The sequence below is a fragment of the Rhinolophus sinicus genome, linkage group LG01, assembly GCF_036562045.2.
Source record: "Rhinolophus sinicus isolate RSC01 linkage group LG01, ASM3656204v1, whole genome shotgun sequence".
NCBI classification, from domain to species: Eukaryota; Metazoa; Chordata; class Mammalia; order Chiroptera; family Rhinolophidae; genus Rhinolophus; species Rhinolophus sinicus.
In genome coordinates, this window is record NC_133751.1 from 34,756,213 (window position 1) to 34,779,479 (window position 23,267).

The 23,267-nt window shown below is 35.9% G+C and overlaps 1 protein-coding gene across 6 annotated transcripts in view; it reads right to left on the reverse strand.

The window, feature by feature from the left end:
• Positions 1-23,267, reverse strand: part of LOC109449507 (serpin I2) — a 161,162-nt gene that overhangs the window by 55,883 nt on the left and 82,012 nt on the right. For all 6 annotated transcript variants that reach the window (XM_019735864.2, XM_074327410.1, XM_074327411.1 and 3 more), the window contains 7 exons: positions 19,721-19,851; positions 17,165-17,263; positions 15,385-15,549; positions 13,264-13,451; positions 12,313-12,507; positions 8,401-8,582; positions 842-951 (listed from right to left, as the gene is read on the reverse strand). In XM_019735864.2, the coding sequence (XP_019591423.2) occupies positions 842-951; positions 8,401-8,582; positions 12,313-12,507; positions 13,264-13,451; positions 15,385-15,549; positions 17,165-17,263; positions 19,721-19,851 (1,070 nt within the window). The remainder of the gene's footprint in view (positions 1-841; positions 952-8,400; positions 8,583-12,312; positions 12,508-13,263; positions 13,452-15,384; positions 15,550-17,164; positions 17,264-19,720; positions 19,852-23,267) is intronic.

Below are 23,267 nucleotides of genomic sequence, written 5' to 3' on the forward strand. Positions count from 1 at the left end.
AGAGTGGGGATGGGACCCCAAAATTTACATTTCTAAGATCCAGGTCATGTTGATGCTGCTAGGACAGCGAACACAGTTTGAGAAACAAGTGTCTGTCAAAGCAAAGGAGAAATCTTCACAACTTATAAAGTGTCATCATGCCCTTCCGACGGATGAGGAAATAGAGGAGGGGCCCCAGATGCTTTAATAACTTGCTGAATTTACATAGCTTGTAAACAGCCAACCTTAGACTTATGTTCAACTGTGTTTCACTCCAAAGGTCATGCTCCAAGGTATTATAACAATAATAATAAAATAATGTTAATAACAGTAATAATATTATTAATAAAGAGATATTATATGTAAAGCACTTAGAACAATGCCTGGCATATTATAGAACCTGAGGTTCTATAATATCTCTTACAATCCTGACAAAATCCTATGGAGTACATCAGTTTATAAATGTGCATTGAATATTAATAAATAATGATGTACCTTTCGATAGCAAAATTTTAACACAAATTCTAAAATTAATGTACCTGCTTCATGAAAGGGCAGCTGCCCCTTGGACATAAATTGAAAAAAAAATGTTTATAATAAGGGCCTTGGGAATGATGCTCACTGCAGCTGGTATGTATATTCTGGCTTTGACCTTATACTTCTGCCACATTTATACTGTGCACACTTGGGCAAGTCACTTAATGTCTCTGAGCCTCACTTTTCTCCTTTGTTAAGTAAAGATCACAGGACCTTACCTTCGAGTTCATCAAGGAATACCAACATTCCTGACACTCATTGGTCTCATTCGTATCAATCTACAAAATAATAACACTATGAAAATATATCAACAATGATTACTTACTGGATGATTTTTGTATAACTTCATCATTATAAAGGTTATGTGATTTTTTCTTACGGATATTTTTTTCCTTATATTTTATACCTAGATTTATGACTTTTGATGATCTAGCCCTAGAAGAAAATAATTCATGGTGAAATAAAATATTAACCACAAAGGATGAACAAATACTTTCTGGCTGTAAATATCTATTTTACTTTTACAAAGAAAAACATCTCTATCCCATGAACCTAAGTGCTGACATTTGTTTATAACAATCATTTGTTTATAACAATCAAGTCAAATCTTTTAAAAAACTGTCTTCTAGCCAGGTGAAGATATACATAAATAGGAGCTAGAGAGGCCAAGTGACTAACTAGTTAAAGCAAAGATTCTGTCTTCATATCAACTGGCAGGTAAGGGAAAATGCTATGCAGAAGAAAATTTCATAGCAACACACACTATGCTTGTCCTGTGTGCAACTTATATGGTTCTATATAATATAGTCCATTACACAGTAGTACCTAGGTTTTAGAATGTTTCCGTTGACGAAAATTTCAGTTTACGAACGCTGTAAACCCAGAAGTAAATGCTTCGGTTTTTCGAACACGCCTCGGAAGTTGAACAGGTCACCCGGCTTCCGCTGAGTGCAAGATCCTGAGGACTAGCTGTCGGCTGTTTTTGAACGTTTCAGAACTCGAGTGGTCTTCCAGAATGGCTTACGTTGGAAAACTGAGGTACCACTGTATAGTTCTATATAATATATAGTCCTATATAATATAGTTCTATATAATATATAGAGCTATATAATTATATAGTTCTATGTAATATAGTTTATTATATAGTTCTATGCAATTCCAGCCAGAAAACAGGAAATGGTCTCAATGTGTTTAATACTCACTGTCATAAACTTCAACCTTAATAGCTACAAGTTGTGCTGCCAAAAATCTGACGCCTTAGCTTCCCAGACTTTTCTTGTTTTCCTGACCTTGAAAGTTTTGAAGAATACTTGTCAGATTTTTTTGTAGAAGAGCCCTCAATTTGGGGTTGTCTGAATTTTTTCTTATGATTAGAGGGGGATAATTGTTGTTGGGAGGAAGACAATAAAAATGAAGGCTAGTCTCATCACATCTTTTCAAAGATACACGCTGTCAACGTGACTTATCTATCACTGCTGATGTTCACTTTATCACCCGGCCAAGGCTGTGTTTGCCAAGTTTCTGTACTGTAGAGTTACTTTTCCTTTCTTTCTGTACACTGCTCTCTGGAAGAAAGTTTCCAAGCACAGCCCACACTTAAGGCGGGGGATGAGGAGGGTAGCTCTACTGCCATGATTGGGGGAAGTATCTACAGAAATTTTTTGGAATTATAGATTTTTTAAAGGAAACCTTTGACATCCAAAAGAGTGAGGGCAGGAGGCAGTTTCCCCGAAATCACATTGGGATGGTCTCCCTTGCAACATGCCATCTCCTATGAAAAAGAATACGTTATTTAGCCACTGCCTAGGCTTTGAAGACAAGAATGACAGTATCATGAGAGAGTCATTTTATAATGGTAAAAGAATCTGTAACAAGAAGAAGTTGGTGGTGGATGTAGGAAGGGTACAGTATGGTGAAGATAGGCCTTGTGGTTATTAGGTTAAGAATTCCTTTTTCCCCAGAAGAGTATTGTTGAAATAAACTGAGGGACAAAAGGTTGAGAGAGGCTCAGAAGTAGTGAAGTCTGTCTTTGACTATTTAACACAAGACCTTGACTTTTCCCCAAACACCCTGAACTCCTTCTTGCTTTTACACCATTTGCTTTCTGGCTCTGTCGTCTAGCGGTATTTAAATAAAACATTATTATGTATATAACAAAAACCTTTGCCTATCTCCACTAAAGAGTTTAATCCACAAAGGGGGAGAAATGGGCAGAAGGTAGGAGAGAATCTCCTGGGAATCACAACAAATTGTACTACTTAGGTGACTGCCGAGGAAATACAGCTATATTGATAAAGCTGCAAGACAAAAGGCAGCTCTTTAAATAATTAGACTGTAAATTTAACTACATATTCAAAGGCCAACCTATTACTTCCTTTCCATAGATATCTGATATTTGGGGGAGTGGTTACTATGAAAATGTACAGGGAACTAGAAAGAGGTTAATATTCCTAAAATCCCAATATTTCTAATGCATGAAGATAAAGAAATAGAAGAATGAAACAAAGGGCTTAGATAAAGTTGAAAACTTTTTGCAAAAATGTCTTACATGATGATGCAGGAAAGAGGGTCTGGTAACTATGGGCTCCGGTAACCTGGCCATCAATCATATGAGAAGGAAAGGCTCTAACTGACTGACCTCCCATCTCTCAGTTCTGGGTATAGAAGGAAAGAATGATGTGTGACAACGAGGCTCAAGGAAAGTGAAAGTGCCTAGAGTAGTGGCTTACACATAGCAGGTACTTGGCACAATATTTGATCACTTGACTCAGAAACCAATAACTTTTCAATATTGTCACATGAGGCTTATTGGACAAGGAGTATAGAATAGTGGCAAAGTGTACTGACTCTGGAGCCAGAATGTCTGATTTGGGATCGATCCCTGATCCACCTCTTGCTGGTTGGTTGACACTGGGCAAATCACTTAACTTCTTTGTGTTTTTTTTCCTAGTTGTGAAATAGGGATCATAACTGTAGCAATCTCTGAGGATGACAGTGACAATTAAATGAGTGAAACACATAAAGACCTTAGGACAGTGCCTGTAATATTGTAAGAGCTCAATGGGTGTTAGCTGCTATTAATATTTCTTTAAGCAATAATAAGGCAATATTTTCCACTGAAAGCCAAGAGTTTCAACAACCCCTATAGCCAGTTCTAATACTCCTGGCAACTATCAGATGATAAGACAAAAAGTAAGGAGATGTGGCATTTACAAAAATAATAATAGGCTGTACTAGTATTTTTTAAGATAAATTTCAAAAATTGAGTAGACTTTAATTTGCTTTCATTTGTCATACATAGGTATAGAATAGTTATTGCCACAGATTGTTGGCAGAAGTAGTCTGTTAATCCTCCAAGTGTTTTATGTCATATAATGCCTGATTTAAAATGAGATTTTAATGTTTTGTATATTTTCCAATTTAATTTCTCACATGAGATCTACTAGCAGAATAATTAGGTCTCAATAAGCATATACATAATATTAAATATCAGTTTCCTCATAACAAGAATATAGAACTGACAACACCATAATTAATTCACATGTCTAAAAAACGTTGATTTTAAGTGTGACTTCCACCTTATATAAACTTACTAAGAAATTAATGATTTTTTTATCCTGCTTTCTAATAATTAATCCTTTCTCCATAAGAAACATTTTAAATAGTAACCAAAAAATAAATTTATCCAATAATAGCATGTCAAGAAGACTGTTCTTTGTCACCCTAGAATAAGAATGAAGATCAATAAAAAAGACTCCTACAAATGGATAAATTGGACTTAACATTAGAGCCATTCTATGGTAAAGAATGGTTCCCTAGTAAAGATGGCTACCTGGTAAGAAGGTGAGCACATCCCATAGCAATTATTCAAGAAGAAGCTGGAAAGTACGTCTCTTAAAGATGCTATAGGGGTTAGTTTAGTAGACTTCGAATATCCCTTTCAAATTCATCATTTAACTATTAAAGGTTAATAAACATCTGAAAAAACATTCACTCTCCCAAATAATAAAAAATGCAGTTTAAAACAATAATGGACTATCATGACAACGGGTTTTTATCATGACAATAGCCAGAGTTGGTTCAAAGGCAGCCATTTTCATATACACTGGAGGAGTGCCCACACGTCAGGACAGCAATTTAGCAAGATGACCTAAAAACCTTTAAACCTTCAAAGAATTTATTGAATTCAGGTGTTCATGAAGTTATGTAAAGAAATTTTTTCCCAGTTAAAATTTGTAACAGTCTAAATGCTTAAAAACAAGAGAATGGTTAGAAAGCTACATGATACTTTCTTAGGAAGTCGTTACGAATGTTGACGTCTGTGGACACTCATATTAATAGTACAAAAATGAACGTGTTGTGTATTTCTGAGTGATAAATAGGTTATAAATAATGTACACTAAGTCCTCATTTTAATAAACTCTCCATTTATTTATTTGCATAAGTATGCCCAGAACAAGGCACGAGAGTAAAATTCCTAAGTGTTAGCAATGTTTTTGCTACAGGTAATTTCTTTTCATCTTTTTCTTCTTGTTTATTTGTATTTCCAAATTTCCCCCTAGTGAACGTGTATTATTTTTGTGATAAAGAAATATTCTAAGGTTATATTTTCTAAATGATTTATTTTACCTTATTTTTAGAATAATTTTTATTAGAATAATTTTGTGTGAGTCCAGAAACGAAATGTTGTCATAAATTAAGGGGGGGGAAAAATGCATGTCCACTGTAGTTTTTGCTGCCTATTTTTTCCTTTCATTTATTTATTCCTTTTCTTTCTAACTGTAATATCAATTTTGCAGAACCTGAGGAAGGGAAAAATCTATTTCTCTGTATCAATTTTCACTCAGCATTAGGGCTCCCTTATTCTGTTAAACTTTATATTAATCTTCATCTCCTCAGGGCTTAAATTGAAGATGACATTTTACCAGCTATCTAATTCTCAGCCGTAATATTATAAAATACCTTAAGCCAGAAGATGATATACACCAAGATTTTTACCATGGAAAAAGAATCTTAGAAGTTAAGATGAGAACATAGTTTTAAATTATTTAATATTTTTCCCATATTTTCCCTGCTTCTCCCTTTTTTTTTAAATGGCTTTTTCCTTTTGCTTCTCCACCTTTCTTACTGTTCCCCTCACTCATTTAAACATACCCCCACCTGTATTAACACATACTAAATGTACTTTTCCATCTTTTGTCTAACATTTTTCTCATATTTTTCCATATGGACATGAACTGGCATGATTCTCTCCTTGGATTTATTAATCTGATTAAAAAAAGGGCACATTGTTAAGAATAATATTTTCTTAAGGAAAAAATGATCTGTAATCTCTTCAGTATTAGATAGAGGCCACGAAGAATAGTTTACAGCTGACAATGACATTGCACTTGTATGTTTCCCACAAGAGAATCTAAGGAAGGGAAAAATTGCTAGTCATGTTCCTGGGAAAAGTGAGGAGTATACCAGACACATTAATTCTGAGGATATGTTTTTAACATTTTTCTTTCAATTAGTTCAATAATTTCTAAATGACATTATTCTGTTCTCTCATTGTTAAAGTCTTATAATTATTTCAGTCCAGTTATCTGAATTAAATAAAGGTAGAAATTGCAAAGATCACAGGTTATTTTTTGACGTATTGTCATTTGACAAGATACAGTTCAATAGAGATATCTTTCTTCTTGGCACTGGAAATTCCTCTCTAGGCCTACAGAAACTTATAAACAAGGTAAGAAGATCACGCTACTGTTCACCTATTTAATCTGGCAGAATACAAAGCTCTACTTTTAAGAGAAATCTGTGACTTTAAAAACCAATATATCACACTAATTTTCATAACAAAAAAAATGTCATGGTATAATAGGAAATGTAATAAGATGAGATAGAAACCAGGAAAAAAGTAAACAGTTCAAATTGCCAATTTGTAAATCTAAGGAAAGTCTGATTAAAAAAAATGATAACTGAGTTTTTCATAAGGAAGGGGGCATTTGTATACTGGCTGAAATACTCCTAAACAGGAATCTGTAACACTTGCCTTCACTCTTCTAGAAGTGTGACAGGAAGAGAAACAATGATCTACCTGTGTTATCCAGGGGTAACTTGATTTCCTGATCTATAAAAATTAAGTTGGGTAGCTGGGTGGGGGCATTTTATCATATCAGAAATCTTTCCATTTCCAGCATTCTATTATTGTACAGGATTGGTCATGCTATATTTCTAAATTGAAAAGATCATTCTGCCTGAAAGTAAAATGCCACTTGACATTTCAGCAAACCATCATTCAAGGAAATGGAAGAACAAATACCAAAGTGTAACAGGATGTTTAAAGGGGACTTTTTTCCCTTCTATCTCCCTGTCAGCAGAGGTCCAAAAGATCTGAAAGAATAATAATTAATTAAGAGGAAAAAGCATTCCCATATTCCAAAGTGAAGTAGCTCCAAAACCAACCTGGTGACACCCAGGCCAACTACCATTCTAGGATATAAACAGACCAAAGATGTGATAACGTAAGAGAAGCGAGGACAGAGTTATTGGTGTGTGTTCAGTCCCACTCCCATGAAAGAGGAGGGAAGCTTCCCCTTCAGTTTTAGGCTCCATTCACATAGATCAATCAAAGGGTTTAATGTATACTGTCTGGAGAAATCATTAGAGGGAAAGAGTAGACCAGTGACTCATTAATACCTAAAAATGGCTACAGGCAAATGCTGTGGCTGGAGCTACCCAAGTAAACAAGGGGAGAGGGGGCAACCAGTGAGCAGTCGGTGTGGCAAGGATGAGTGAGTTTCCTATTGGCCAAGCAGAAGTTAACCCAAGAGGACTTATGCAAGAGGGAACACATGCCAGTATGAGGGGACTGTAATAGAAAAACACTGTGATGGGTATTTCCGAAGGCAACCCTAGCTGGTGGGATTGAGCCACAGGAGATTGACCAAGAGTACATTAATTTGGAAATGTTCAATGCAGAGGTCACTGGGTGGGGTCTTAAGAGAACCATTACCTGTACCCTCTTAATGTAAACTATGGACTGCATAATAAATAATAATAATGAAATATCAATACTGGTTCATCCATTGTAATAAATGTACCACACTAATGCAAGATACTGGGTGGGGTGGGGTGAGGTATGTAAGAACACTGTACTATCTGTGCAATTTTTCTATAAACGTAAAAAAGGTAATATATCCACATATTAAAAAAACATTGCATCTGAATCAAAGAAAATACAATGAATAAAATCATTCTCCAAAAAAATAACAGTTCTTTAGTATGAAAGGCAAAATTGAGAGCATGGAGTGAGCAAAAGTATAGGAAATAACTAAGGTTGCCTGACAGTAGACAGAAAAAGGAATGTAAGAATGGGATCTGGCAGAGTGGTGCAAAGAGAAGAAATGGTTTAACAACATGAAGGAAAGGACAGAAGCGTTAAAAGAAGAGTCACATCCAATATTCAAAGTTAACCTATTTCAACTTCTGTCATATAACCTTCTGTACTCCTTACCAAAACCAGGAGTAAAATCTGACATTCTTTCTGATGTAGATAATACACACATGCACACATACATACATATATTCATACACACATATTGTTTTTGAGGAAAGGTTCTAATTTCCACAATAAGGTTGGTGATGGATCAGAAACCAAGGACTGGAAGACACTGACTAGAAATCAAGAATTTAATGGAGGCAAGAAATAAGAACCAGATATAACCCTGAGAACATAAATTCTCTCCCTGCCATACACAAACCTACCAAGCCCCAATTTTTCAGAGAAATCTTGAGGTAGTCATTGAACATTTCAGAGAGCACAGAAGGAAATTTGGGCCAATCTTACCTAGGTCTTATTCGGACTCCAGTTGCTATCTGGGTAACACTTAAACTTACTTGTATGTTGCTTCATCTTTGTTTTTCTTATCAAGTAGAGAATGTTCTGTTGGTTCTAAAACTGATTCCTCCTTAGTAAGTAAAGGAATTCCCCTTATGTTTTCTTCTTGAATCTCATTTTCCATTAAATTAATATCCTTTTTAGGAAGGGAAAAACAGTTTTCAATTTGCCAATGCTTTGCCTGTAAAAGCAAAGAGATTTATTTTATTTTTATGAAATTTATTTTCCTTAAACATGTACACTACACTACACTATTAATTAAAGTCCTGGGAACAGACGAAAAATAAAGAATAAAACATGATTCCTGTTCTTAATGAACTTACAGGAAGACAAGACATATACATGTAACTTTAATAAAGGTAGAAGTGATAAATGTCATAAGAAACAAATAAAAATTACCTGCAAAGATAACAATGAACTACAAAAAAAACAAAATTCCTACTTTAATATACTGAATAACAAAATGTACATTTACTAAAAGAAAAGCAAGATTTTTGTTGAAGAATTACCAGAGTTGATCTTTCATACAACTACTTTCTTTGCATCGTATTTCCTAAAACTATCTCAAAAGCCTGTCCAATTATTGAGCAATTCTTCCCAGAATATGTTATATAACACTTTTCACAGTTATTAGCTATAGTTCTTAATATGTATCCATCTTGCAAAAGTTCCCAGTGACAATCTATTTTATTATTTAAAAAGCAGAACTGATTTCCTTGTTATATCAGTTCAAACAGAGGGGGCCAAAAAAACGTATACACATTTTAAGAAAGGAAAAAAAACTGTATTAAAATTGTAATACTCAATAGATACCAATAACAAAAGATGAATACAAGTCATGTGTATGCATTTTTTTTGGTACCCCTAGTATTTCATACAAAGGAATGTACCAGAGAACACAGCCTGTGTGATATGAGGGTAACATTAGATATCCCCAGGATATCTGACTGACCTACAAACTGATAACCTTGTAAAACAATTTTACAGAGTAAATTAGACCAGGAAGATGATGTCAGTGAACGAGTCCAGGCCCATATAAGATGATCAATAGCAAATGAAATTCAGCCTCAGTGTCATAGGCAAGAGGGAAAGGTGGGGACAGCACTGAATTAGACAGAACCCGTTTTACAGTTAATCTCAGGGAATGACATATGTTCTTTTTCAAGAGAAGCAAGAAATCTGGATCTTATATGAAATCTTCCAATGTTTAAATACGGGCAACTCAATCAAATGTTAAACACTGTAAACAGGCACAATCTAGTCACTGCCCCCCAGATGAGAAGGAGAGGTGCCAATACACAAATTCTGCACAATCCAACCATGGTGAGTGCTCAAAGAGGCACACTGAGGAAGTGCACACATCATCTGATTTCTTTTTATACCACGATCATCTGACAGTTTTCTGGGATAAATGTATCTCTATGGTTAAATCATCCCCACTCCAAATTCTCCAACTATAGAAATAGACATACCACACCACTTACTTTTAAAAATCTAACTTGAAAAGCAACCTCAGAGCAATAACTATGTTGTAAAACTGATTTGCAGTTATTAAAAAAAAAAAGAAAAGCTTCTTCCATTAAATATATGTAATCACATTGCATTAAATTTTAAATAGTTTAATCGGCTCTATGTAATTGAAAAATTAAGTCTTAATGTAGGAAATTAATATATATTAATGTTTTCCACCTGTTTTTATAACTGCTATACCAGAATTAATTCAACTAAAAGATAAATGCCTCAGTCAAATGTAGGGCAAAAGTCACTAGACTTTACAAATCAAGTTTGTTCAGTAAAGTTATTCTGAGCCCAGTTATATTTACTAATTGGCTCTCTTTTTCTTCTTATCTATGTATTTCCCTCTGCCTCTCATATCTTGCTGTAAAAGGATGTCTCGTCTTACACAATGTGAGAAGGACATTCACTTGCTATTTTCCAGTATCTGCTAATTTGTCTCTTCCTATATCTTCTTTCCTCCCTTCCCCATTCCTTCTTCCTCTCCCCTGTGCCCCTTGGAACGAGAAACACCCATATTCAAGACAGCTTGATAAAAAATGTCCTTAAAAAAACTTTAGAAGCTCAAGCCAAAAGGAGTAGAAAACACAGCTGTCCCAGCTTTGCCCGACTTTACTTTCTAAAACTACACCAGCTCTGGTGGCTCTTTTCCAGCAGGAGGGGAAAAAAAAAAAAAAAAAACAACAATTATTTTCATGCAGGCTTTGGGAACAGAAGTTCAAAATACAAAAGATTGGATAAACCAACTAAGAAAAAATATCAAAGGCATAACAATGAACAGTTTTACTACTACATATTTCTTAATTAAAATAAAATTTAGATGCAGGTTGTGTTTAGTGAACACAGTTTTTATGACACCCACCCCTAGAACAGTCTTAATTTTGCTTCCGCGCCATCTATGGGACTCCTTATGCTCCAGCTGTCATCTGGTTGATGATGCTTTGTTCACTGGTCATTCCTACCTCCATCTCATCTCAGAGCCCATGTGACCTGGTCCTTTAGCAATGTTGGGATTGTATTAACTTTGCCACTGTCCCAAACAGATTTCCAACTCCTTTCATGCTCAGAATACCAGTGTGCCCTGCTCTGTCTCACTCACTACACATCTACCCACACACCCATTGAGTTCCCACTCAGATGCTGTTTTTCCTAAGAAAAGTCTAGCACTTGACTCACTTACAGAGCAGAAGAGACTGCACAGCTTGAGTGTTACTTTGAGACTCCCACACTAGCTGGCCAAATGTGGGCCCCCTCCCCAGATTATTTTCTGATTTACCATCACTCTCCATGTCCTAAAGGGTTATATAGAATTATTTCAGCACAGGCTGACATCATCAAACTGACTTCACAAATAGAGCAACACCAGACTGTCTTCCAACATGAAGAGAACTGCTGTACACTTACAGCATGAGAGTGACATCTGAGGTTGCCGGACGGAACCAAATCAACCAGCCAAACAGAAATTGAGGTTTCAGCATAACCTCACAACACGTTTGAACAGTACTGGTTGAAGCAGAACAAACCCATAGTTTGTTCCCAAAACACAAAGGGAACAAGAGCAGAGTTCCCATGAAAACAAACAGAGAGAAAGAATAGAAATGTGAGTCAATGAATAGTTCCTTTCTTCCATACCCCCACTTCCTTTGTTTCCCCCGTAGACAGGTATAAATCAGAGCTTAGTTTCATAGGAGGAGGGAGTTAAAAGTGTGAGCTCTGAAATCAGCCAGCTTCAGTTCAAAGCAAAACTCTACTGCATATTAACTTTTGTGAGCTCAGGCAATTTATTCAAACTTTTTCTGCCTGTTTCCTCATTTGTAAAATAGGAATAATGAGAGTCCCTCCATTATGGGTGGGTAATTGTGAAGATTGCATGAGATAATTCAAGTAGAGACCTTAGAATAGTGCCCCAAGCATACTGGGAAAATTCAGCAAATGTTAGCTATTATTATTTTCACAGGAGTAAACCACACGATGAACAGAAATGTTTGTTTCTTCTAAAATTTTCTATTTGATTATTACCCTGACTATTCCTTGATAGTCATAGTCATCTTTCTGTTTAATAATGGTACAACATGGTAATTTTATCCACATTGTATTTTCACTAAATTTTGAAATCGAAGTTCACTTGGAGGTAAATTTTTTTCTCAGAAAACCTGGACTATATTGAGTGGCACAGAGTCCTCACGTTTCCCTGTCTCTGGCATCCCCCACATGATGGTACGCCATGGTGGATGGTAAACAGGACAAGAGATGCCTGGAGCTACAAATCCAGAAATGGAAGTCAGTTCTTTCATGACTAATGAACATCAACAGCCATGAGATTCAAACGGAAATTAGCCCAAGTTCATACTAAAAGTCAAGTAAATTCTAGAATAATAAAGAAGTAATATGTCTACCTGACCGAAGATCCAAACGGGAGCACCGCAAACATCAGTCACACAAACACTGCAGTCTGCAGAGGAGATAATCAGTTTATGGCCACCAAGCTCACACATCTCTAAGGAACTTATCTGGTCTTCATGAGGTTGGAATGATCTTATCAGAGTTGGGGCCTGTGTGATTTTGCTCTCATTGGAATTAAGACAGTACTCCTGAATGAAAAAAAAATGTCAGAATGTTACAAAGACCAATATTAAATTATTGTAATAACATAGCTTTTTTTAAAAAAAAAGTTTGATATGGAAATGAAAAAAGATACATTTTGGAACAATAATCTGTGATCCAAATGCAAAATAATAGTTCATGATAACAGAGGTTAGAAAAATGGTATTAATGTTCAAAAAAGTTTCTAACTAATTTGACTAACTTGAGACATGGAAAAAAAAGGAGGGGGGGGTAGGAAGGATGGGAAGAAAACAACAGTAAAGTTAGTTATTTGATAGTGATTAACTTTACTATGTATAGGTAGTCACATATTATACAGTTTTATAATAGAAAATTGAGGTCATTGGTGACACAAAAATCCCAAACTAACTCAGAATGGCAATAATGTTAGATGAAGGACCGTAATTCATTTAAATTATGTATATAGTCTTATTTCAGATAAGGTATATTCTAATTATTTATGCTCAAACAATGCTGCAGTACCTACTGACAATATTGCATTCCTAAATTGGGTGATTGACTTGACTATATTAACAGATTTTTATATAAAAAAATCTGGTTTTCTCTGCAAATTATTTAAAGGAAGTCTCTGCTCAATACAAGTAAATGTTTCCCTTGAAATACTCAAACAACTGAACATTTCTTCTTTTATCTGACAAACAGACAACACAGGATTCATAGTTATCTGCTACAAGAGGCAATCAAAAAATAATAAAGATGATGTGAGAATGTTTTCAATTCACCTCTATATTCCAGATTTTCAACCATCCATCAAGATCTCCTGTGGCGAGGTATTGATTCAATTTATCAGTAGACATAATAATGGATCCAACTCCACTGTGAGCCAAAAATTCAGCCAGAAGTTGCTTCTTAAATGTATCCCAGAATCTGACATATCCAGATCCTCCACATGACACCAAATTAGCACCTCCTAACCAGTAAAGGAACACCTAATTAGGAAACTGACAATGATTACCACAGCCAACTTCACTGTCCTGCCCTGTGGAGAGCATATGAATGTTGGAGAGGTGGGTAACCCTGACATCAATTGCCAGCACTTTCTCTCAAATATAAAATAACAACCTATGACAACCTCACTGGTTTATGTTGAGCATTAAAAGAGATAGGGTATGCAAGATATTCTATTAAATTTCCTTCATTCTTTTGATATTATTCGGGTTTTTAACAGAATTAATGTGTTCTTTCAAATAAACTTATAAAATATTAGTTGCAATTTTATGATAATACTGATACCTATCTTTCTTAATAACCCATTGGACACATATATCAAAGAAGTAAACTCCCCATGCATAGATGTGGATGTATATATATACATAGTTAAAGCAGCATAATTACTTATTTCTCTATATAGTGGCATGCTTAAAATTTTATTCATGAGCTTATTTTTAAATTTTTCATCAAGAGTTTGTTATAAGCTCTTATGGGACAGTTTTTTGGTTCATAGGCCTAGAACTAACCTTTTCATTTTCTATTTTTATATGCTCTGTAGAAGCATTTTACCTAAATTATTCTTCTGTGGCAAAGTTCCTATTCTTATTTGATAAATCTGTAGATGACTTCCAATTTGCTTCACAAATGTACTGCCGATTAACAATCATATCTGTTTAAAGTAGAAATGATAGCATATAGCTGCTTCAGTGGAAACAATTTGGGAATACTGATAACATTAAGAAGAATTAGTCTTGAGGAAATGAGAGCAATTTCAGGATAATAGTTCATATTGTGAGTATAACTGCATTCTATAAAATAGAAAATTTTATAATCTAACCATTTCAAAATATATTTTAAATATTCCACAGTGTTTCTAAAACTCTATAGGGGTATACCTTTGTAGATTTTTATGCTGAAAATTTTTATATGAAAATCATGCAGATTTCCCATCTGTAAATTGAATATGGGAAAGTGAATGTGGAAAACATGGTTCAGATATTTTTTTAAACATGTAACACACATATGTCTAGATTCTTAATATTAAGAAAAAATATTTCTAAAATACGATTTTTTTTTTTTTGGTATAAAAGATAAAAAATATGTGTTATTCTCAAAAGGAGATTTTGATTTTGGGAAAACACAGGCTGCATCAACACTAAGCTAACATGGCCATTGAAAACAGAGGTGAAATTAAGAAAATTATTTCCTCTATATATAATACCAAATAACTCAGTTAATCGTATGGTAGCACCAGTGTTAGCATACAGCCCAGCAAAAGCTCTAACTAGGTCACTGACATATTCTGGAAAGTATGCACAGCTGGTAAATGTCCCCAAAGAATTACTCCCGACTCCCCCCCAAAAAAATAAGATAAAGAGTAGGCAGCCCTCTTGCGCTGGGATCAGCAGTTGTTTTAAATTTTGCTATTGCCTCCAATCTCCAAGTTTCTCACTATTACCTCTAGCCCATTGTGAGCCAGGTGCCAGTCCAGTCAGTCCCAGACTCCACCCGTGTGCTGCATGTAGACCTAATCTGAAATCACACATTTGGAACATATTTCTTCCTGGGCCCTACCAAACCTTCTTGTCATAGCTGAAATACCAATTCTGACCGATGCTCATATTAAGCAGTTTGCCAGAGTTTTCCTCACTCTGATCCTGACATATGCAGTACTGTACAAAGTGCTGGCAGGGTCTAATCTAGCTTCTGTGTCTGGACCCATCCTCTTGAACCCTAACGTCATGTGCCGTGGCCTGTGGCCTCCCATGACCCAGTACTGACTGTTAGCTAGAGGCAGTCAAACTCTACAAGACCTAGACACAATTGGATTGAACTCTTTTTATTGCTCCCTTTTCTAACATTTTACAACATATCAAAGCAGTCTACAGTCAAAATATAAATACATAGTTTACCTGTCGCTGAGGTGTTTTTTCTTGCTTCAAGGAAACAAAGCCTCATAACAGCGTTATTACACTTGATGTCACTCTCAAAGGAGCAAGCTCCCAGGGTAGCCTGGTCTGCTATGGGGTAGCTGGAGCAGCTCCTCCTGGCACCGAGAAGCGTTTGAGGCTCTGTGTCTGTGATGGAGACAAAGCCAGGTGTCTTAACAAAGAGAAACATCCGCTTCTCAAACAAATGCTTGTGAAAAACAACAGGCCTGCCTTCATCACGGTCTCAGAATAGATTTGCAGTCAACATCCATCAAGACTTCTGATATTCACTTCCTCAACACCAACTTGAAGGATTGTTTAATTCCCTTTTTGTTTGCATATTCCATACACGCTTATTGTGTTTTCCCTTGATGTGAACTAACAGAGACTTCATTTTGTAATCACTGTTAACATCTCAGAGATTCTGATATGTTCAAAACAAATGTGATTCTATTATCACAGCATTTTCAGCTTATCAATCATTAATAGTATTCTTGCAAATGATTTAATGAACATGAGATATAATGACTATTTAAATATATTTAAATAATGATTTTTTTAGCAATGTTATTTGTTAGTGAGTGACCTTAGAGGGGACATTCCTAATGGTATTTTGATTATCTCATGACATCATCTCCAGGCCAAATTAACAGAAACTGGGGATATTCATCTTAGAATCTATGAATAGTCTGCACATAGCTATGAAAAATCTATACATAAGTATCTTCAAATTTTTAAAGCAAGAAATCTATAGCAATGCTTCTTGTGCCTTTCAGAATTTGATATTATCTGCTTTTCATTCTTATCTACCTGTATGTTTTTAATTGTAGCCACAGTTAGGTTGGCTATAAGAGCAAACGTAACTCTCCTGAAGGGCAATGTAGTGGAAGAGGCAGAATTCCACCCTCTCCATGGAGGCTGCAGTGAACCCTAATGGTTAGCTTCTGGTACATAAAGCAAATAAGAGTTTTGTGCCTGCAGTAAGTCCTAAATCTCTTAAGTTTGTTCCCTTACTCTTATCAAATCAGTCGCTTGGCTTTTCACACACAAAAAAAGCTGTATCTAATGACCAGTCTTATTCCTAAGGTCCAATTTAGCCTCTGAGTTTATCCAATTGAGACAACAGAACCTCTCTGGGCTGTGAGGAATGATACATTCATTACCCAAATAAATTAGTCTGAGGAAAATCTTCAGTATCTAAGGAAACTAAAATGCAATTGTAAAAGGCAATTGTCAAGACATTTTGCTTAAGTATAAAATATTCATGTGCTCAGCTAAACTCTCATAAAATACAATATACTCCCCTCTAATGCTCCTCACCGGTTTCTAAAGCAAGAAATAATTTAAGATTTCCAGGTGGCATCATATTTAATACAAGCTCCAGACGGAGCCTGAGCCGCCTAGCAAGTGAACATGAGTTCCCATTTTCTTACCAAGGTGTACCCAAGGTTCACTCAAAGGCAATTTGGTGAGGTCTACTGGCAAAAACTAAACTAGATAGAAATGCGAGACCTGCTGTCAGTAATTCAGAAACTCTGATCTAGCATAAAGAAATAGCATGCCATGGAGAATTTGCTAAACCAAGTAAATCTCAAGGTTCTTTTTAGTTACTTCGACAAGAGAGCAGTATCACTAATCCCTCGCTCTTCTAGCCAATCGTCTATAATTTAGGAGCAAGATGCATCAGGTACATGAATAAGCAGCCCTGTCCACTGTGGTTTGACTTAGTTACATTATTTTAGTTTCAAACTTACACTCTCACCTGATTGTGATTTTAGCGGACTCTGGTAATTGGGATGAAGAACATAGTGAGCGTTTTCTGTACTATTGTTCCACAGAACAATTTCTCCATCATAACTTCCTAAATGAGCCAGGATGGAGAACACAAATTGCCGGAAAGTTAGAGAATATGAGCAACAGCAGTGAGAAGTCATTATCATAAAATCTTACATGGAATCTGGCACATAGTAGGTATTCTATATATTTTTGGAGACATGAGTGAATAATAATAACTAGTGTTTTATTAAACTTTAGAACATATAATCCTCCCAACATGCCTATCTATTAGGAATGGTAGAAATTACTACCGTGTTTCCCCCAAAATAAGACCTAGCCGGACAATCAGCTCTAATGTGTCTTTTGGAGCAAAACTTAATATAAGACCCAGTCTTATTTTACTATAAGACCAGGTCTAATATAATATAATATAATACCCGGTCTTATCTTACTATAAGACCAGCTCTTAAATAATATAAACCCGGTCTTATTTTACCATAACACTGGGACTTATGTAATATAATGTAATAGAAGACTGGGTCTTATATTAATTTTTGCTCCAAAAGATGCATGAGAGCTGATTGTCCGGCCAGGTGTTATTTTCAGGGAAACATGATATTATAGCTTTTTACTTTATAGTAATAAAACATGCAGAATAAGGGTTTTGCAATTAAACAATTTTAATCTTGAGTCTTGGTTCTGCCACCTACCAGCTGTGGAACCTTGGGCAAGTTATTTAACTCTACATGATGCCACAATTTACTTACCTAAAAACCTGAGTGAAAAATTGTATTTATCTCATAGGATTGTTGTGAAGAATGAAAAGTACTTAGAATAGTGCCTAGCATATTATAAGTACTGAAAAAGTGTTAATAATAATTATCATACCTTTTTATTATTGAGCGAGGACAAGCAAATCAAGTCCTTTTAGGTTTCCGTTTCCTATGTCTTTTGTGTGTGTGTGTGTGTGTGAGTCTTCTTTTCATTCCCTCTTTCCTATATTCTTTATTGAATATTGTTTTCTCCAACCCGAAAATTTTCCCTATAGAAACTCATTCCCTACTGCTCTTCACCGAGAACATAAAAAAGCCCAAATAGTGAGGCTAAATCTGAGCAAGCCTGTGTTGAGGGCGGAGCAATGCCTGCCAGACCACTGCTCTCTGCAGCTCAGTGAGGAGCACTCCCTACTGAGCAGTGCCAATGTCAAGTGGAGAGCAAAGGAGAAAAGCAGAGTTCGAGTAGAATGTACTGATATTGCCTTTCTTGGGATTTGGAGAAAGAAGAGTGTCATGCATACTAAACTTTGTATGTCCTGGAGAGGGCAACCTGTGTAACTCACAAACTGGCCGAGGGTGATGATGTATTTCTATGGATTAGCTCCCCGTGGGAGTACCTATCTGTTCTTATGATTTTGAAATGTTTTATTTGCAGAATGCTTGACCAAACATTTTCACATAGGACCGATGGGATGAGAACGAATGAAGACATTATCTACTCATCAATTACAATGGTGTTTTGTGACACTTTCAAAATAACTACACAGCCTTATAGGTTACTAGTCTCCATCACAGTTCAGTATGTGATACTTCCTGCAGAGAGAGACTTCCAGCAGCTATAAAGCGAATTGAATAGCAGTGTTGGTCCTACTGGAAGGGAATCAGGGAAGTCCCCCAAACAGCGGAAATGTAAGTACAGATAGAGGAGTAAACCTCACAGTGTAACATTTGATAGATATCTTGGCTCTTTTCCTATAAGTTTTCATTCCCCCTAATCAATGACATTTTTTGGTTCTATAAAAAAAATGTAGGCTGTGAAAATATGGACTTGTTAATTTCATAGTGTAATCTGTCTTTATAAATTGTTTTCTTTGGCTGGAAATGATACAACAATTTCTGTCCACTTTAATATGTCACATCAAAGTCTGCTCATGGATCCTTTTAGGAGCTTGGATTGTGGACCTTTTGTGAAGCCAGTCTTTAATCAATATTACTTAGACTAAATTGTGCCAAAGGGTTAATATGTTCCCATTATGAAACATCTGAGTACCACGGAAGTGTGATTTGTATCCAACAGCCTAATGCTGCTCCTGGAAAAAGGACAATAAAAATAAAAGCCAATCTGTACTGATTAGCTTGTGTGTTCTGAGCACTGTTATTAAACCCTTACACAGATTATCTTATCCAACCTTTATGATGAACTAAGATACAGATACACCATTGTTAGCCAGGAAAACTATGATTTAGAGTAAATAACTTGCTCAATATAGTACAGTGGCAAGTGGTGCAACCAGGATCTGAGGCCAGATAATCAGGTTCGGGAGCTGATGGCTTGCCCTAAAAATAAGGACCAAGAGTAGATTATGTGCAAGGACTGCTTCTTAAAATAAATAAAAATAAATAAATAAATAAATAAATAAATAAATAAATAAATAAATAAATCTATTCATTTTGCAGTTGGGAAAAGGCTTTTTTAAAATGAGTAAGATAGTAGAAACCAAGCTTGCACCATTGATCATTGATTGTCAAGTGAAGGTTCAATTAACCTGTAACAAGAGTTTGTGGAGGTAAAAATGCAGCACACAAGATATCATCTCGGTGCTGTATTCCTCCTTTCCATTCTTCAGGCTGGATGAAAAATTGATTGAAGTTGGGAGGTCGAAACACCGTAATAGCCCTAGTAAAAAGGATATAACATTTAGCTGTGGATTTAAAAGTGATATAGAGTAGCCATCCTCTTCTTGGGTGGTGTGACTTGAGAGGCCTAAAAGACTGTGCTACCCCAAATTTTATTCCCACATGTCATCCATAATACTGAACTTTCCACACTGAACTTTCTTTTGAATTCTCTCATTGAATTCTTTGATAAATTATGAATACTTAATATTAGAAGGTTAATCATCCTTTCACCATCATTAATCCCAAACATGTATGCATTTATCAGATTAATTATCCATCACCAAGACTCTAAAACAAAGATCCCCCATATGGGTACTATAGAACCATTAAGAGTTTTGTGACAGTAACAATAAAAAGGGGGCTGGGTCTGCGAAGACATAATACTTGGCGTTTGAACAAAACTAAGAAGATTTCTTTCCATCAGAGTGCCCAGGATGTGTTCACATTCCCTGTGGCATTTCCCATATTTACTCGACCACAGAGTCCTTTCTCATCTTAAAGAGCTGTCATTTGTGGAAAACAGTTAGAAAATGCCACTCTAAAGGAATGGTACACAGGATAGATATATTTGTAACAGAAATAATAATTTTAAGAAGGTCAGTATCTTGGGGGACTGCTGGTGAATTTGAACGCAGGCTAGGATGGGCAGAGAATGAAAGGCTTTGGGCCTGGTGCCTGGTGGGGAAAAGAGGAGCACAAAAATTAAATTGTAGGGGCATTGATACTATCCTGTTTCCACCTGATTTGAACTCCAGCTACCAGCCTATGCTAAGCCTCTCCCTCCTTCCAGAGCCACACACAGCTCAAATGAGCAGTTGAAGGCTTGGTGTCTTCACCCTTACTGTTCACCTCCCTGAAATCATGCTTCCTCTAGTCCCACCACTCTGAAGGTCTCCCAATTGTCCTATCAATGTAACTCCTAACTCTCTGATGGATGTGTCTTTCTGCTCTTCCTAGAAACTCTTCTGTTTCTAGTATATCCTGCTTCTTCCCGCCTCCCTGATCTTTTATTCTCTGTTCTCTATTTTCCATTCCCTTCTTTCTCTCCCTCCTTTTAATGTGGGCATTTCTTATTGTCATTCTTCCAATCCATCTCTCTACTCCAAAAAGCTTGTTCAGGGATTTTGTAGACCACCATGAGCTCCAATCTCACTACTATACAAACAGTTCTTAAATTTATCTTCATTTGTAACTGTTTTTCCAGTGTTGAGCAGTTCTCCCTTGCCAGTTGACAACTGAATATAATGTTCACATCAGCAGTATATCAAAATCCATAATTTCCATCTTCCCTTCACACCAAGCCTCTAAATTCCCTATTTTTGTTAATAGACCAAAATCCTAGCCTCCTGCATGCCATTCTCATTCTCAGTTAAATAAAATACTCAAGATTCTACCTCTGCGTTATGTTATGTATTCATTCCTTCTTTTTTACTTTAAACAGCCAATGACAACTTCCTACCATAGTTCAGTGCTCACTTCCTCATGAACAACTGAACAATTGTAACAGCCTCTTAACCAATTTTGCTGCCTCTTGTCTAGCCCCCTCTAGTATATTATTCATCCTGCGATTAGATTGATCATTTGGGGAGCTCTTAATAGGCATTTATTCTACAAGCATTTCTTGTTTTCTCTCTGGAAGTCACTATTCATGGTGCTGTCGGGGATAGAGCCATGAGCATAAAATGACTAAAATGCAGTGAGATGTGGTAAGTTCCAAGGAAGTACTGATCAATGTCCATGGAATTCCAGGTGCAGGAATCACAGGTTGAGTTGAGGGGTCATATTAGAGCTGGGCCATAAATAGATGTGCAGGATTTGAAAGAGGAAGGCATTCTAGGCAGAGTGAGGAAACAGCTAAATGCCTTGTTGAAAAACATTGTTTTCCATTTCCTACATGAAAAAATTCAAATGCGGGGGCCTGTTATTCAAGACACAATAATATTTAGGTCCAATCAACTTTTTTAGAATTATGTCTCTCTATTCTTCTGTTCTTGCTTAACAAAGTAAAGTGTGAATGCCCAACTAAACATTTGACAGAGCTATTGGGAACCTCAGGGCAAATATGACACACCTCCCTAAGTGTTCATTTTATTCAAGGATTTTTGGGGAACACATTTTTTTATATTACAATAAGGGTGATGCATTAATGCAATAGAATACAAAACTCACCTGGATTTTAAAGATAGAGTACAAGGTTTCAAGTAGATTTCTTGTTTGCAGGAGCTGTTTTGAACTGTTAGGGGTATTCAGGAGCTAAGTTTCCAAAATTCATCTTCTTGTTCAACCCAAACAATATTCTTATTGCTCTCTAAGCATCTTTCTTGTTCTCTAATCACACTTCATGTTTCTAGCTGCTTTGTTTCACTTATGATGTGCTCTTCCTTCCATGGATTTCCTTTCACACACAAACTCACATCTAACTATCCATATACCCATTCCCTAAGGCATGTATTGTTCAGGCAGACTTCCTTAGTAACTAGAGTTGAAAGAAATATTACCCTCTTCTGACCTCTAACATGGTTCACATTTTACTTACAACATTTAATAAATATTACATAGCTAGATTGTACGTTACTCCTAAACTAGATTGTACGCTCTCAGAAATCAGGGATCTTATCTTATTCAGAAACCCCACAGTAGCCAGCATAGTAACCTGCACATATTGAGTGTTCAATAAATACTTGTCAAATGAATGAATGAAAAATTATCTGCTTAAATGTGGGCTCCTCGAGTAAGCCTTTCCTTATCACCCCAGCTGAAGACTCTCCCTTGAGTCTCTCATGCCTCACCTATATCGTTTTTCTTTAATACATTATCATTATGTGATATCATGGTCTATGTTTATTTTTCATCTCTTTTACCATAAATAAGCTCTAGGAGAGCAGGGACTTTGATCCTTTCGGCATCAGCAGTGCCTGGAATACTGCCAAAAACATAATAGGCATTTAACAATATTTGCTGAATCAATGTATGATATTTTTAATGAATAACTTAATATTAATGTCATTTTAGTAATATTAGTATGAGGCTTAGCAAGATAAAATATGATAAATAAGGTAACTTGAAGTTCTAAAGTTGTTGTAATCTCATAATAGCTTTATGTGTATAAATTTTTAATTTTCTCTTTACCAATTGGTAAGTTTGAAGATATTGCCCCTTGGAAATGGAGAGTATGAGGCAGGAGAGAGAGGGAAGAGGTCAATTCTATACCTCTTCTATTATCTCTCAGCTGAAATTCAATACCAAATGTCTTTTCACCGAGGTACCCTATTAACTAGATATATTTAGGGAATACAACCCAAAGGCACAAAATGGTGTAAAAAGTAGCCCTCCTGATATTTGACCTTATGTGTCAAAATGTCAAGAAACTAATTAGCTGCCACCTTTCCCTTAAAACCTAACCTGAAACTTTCA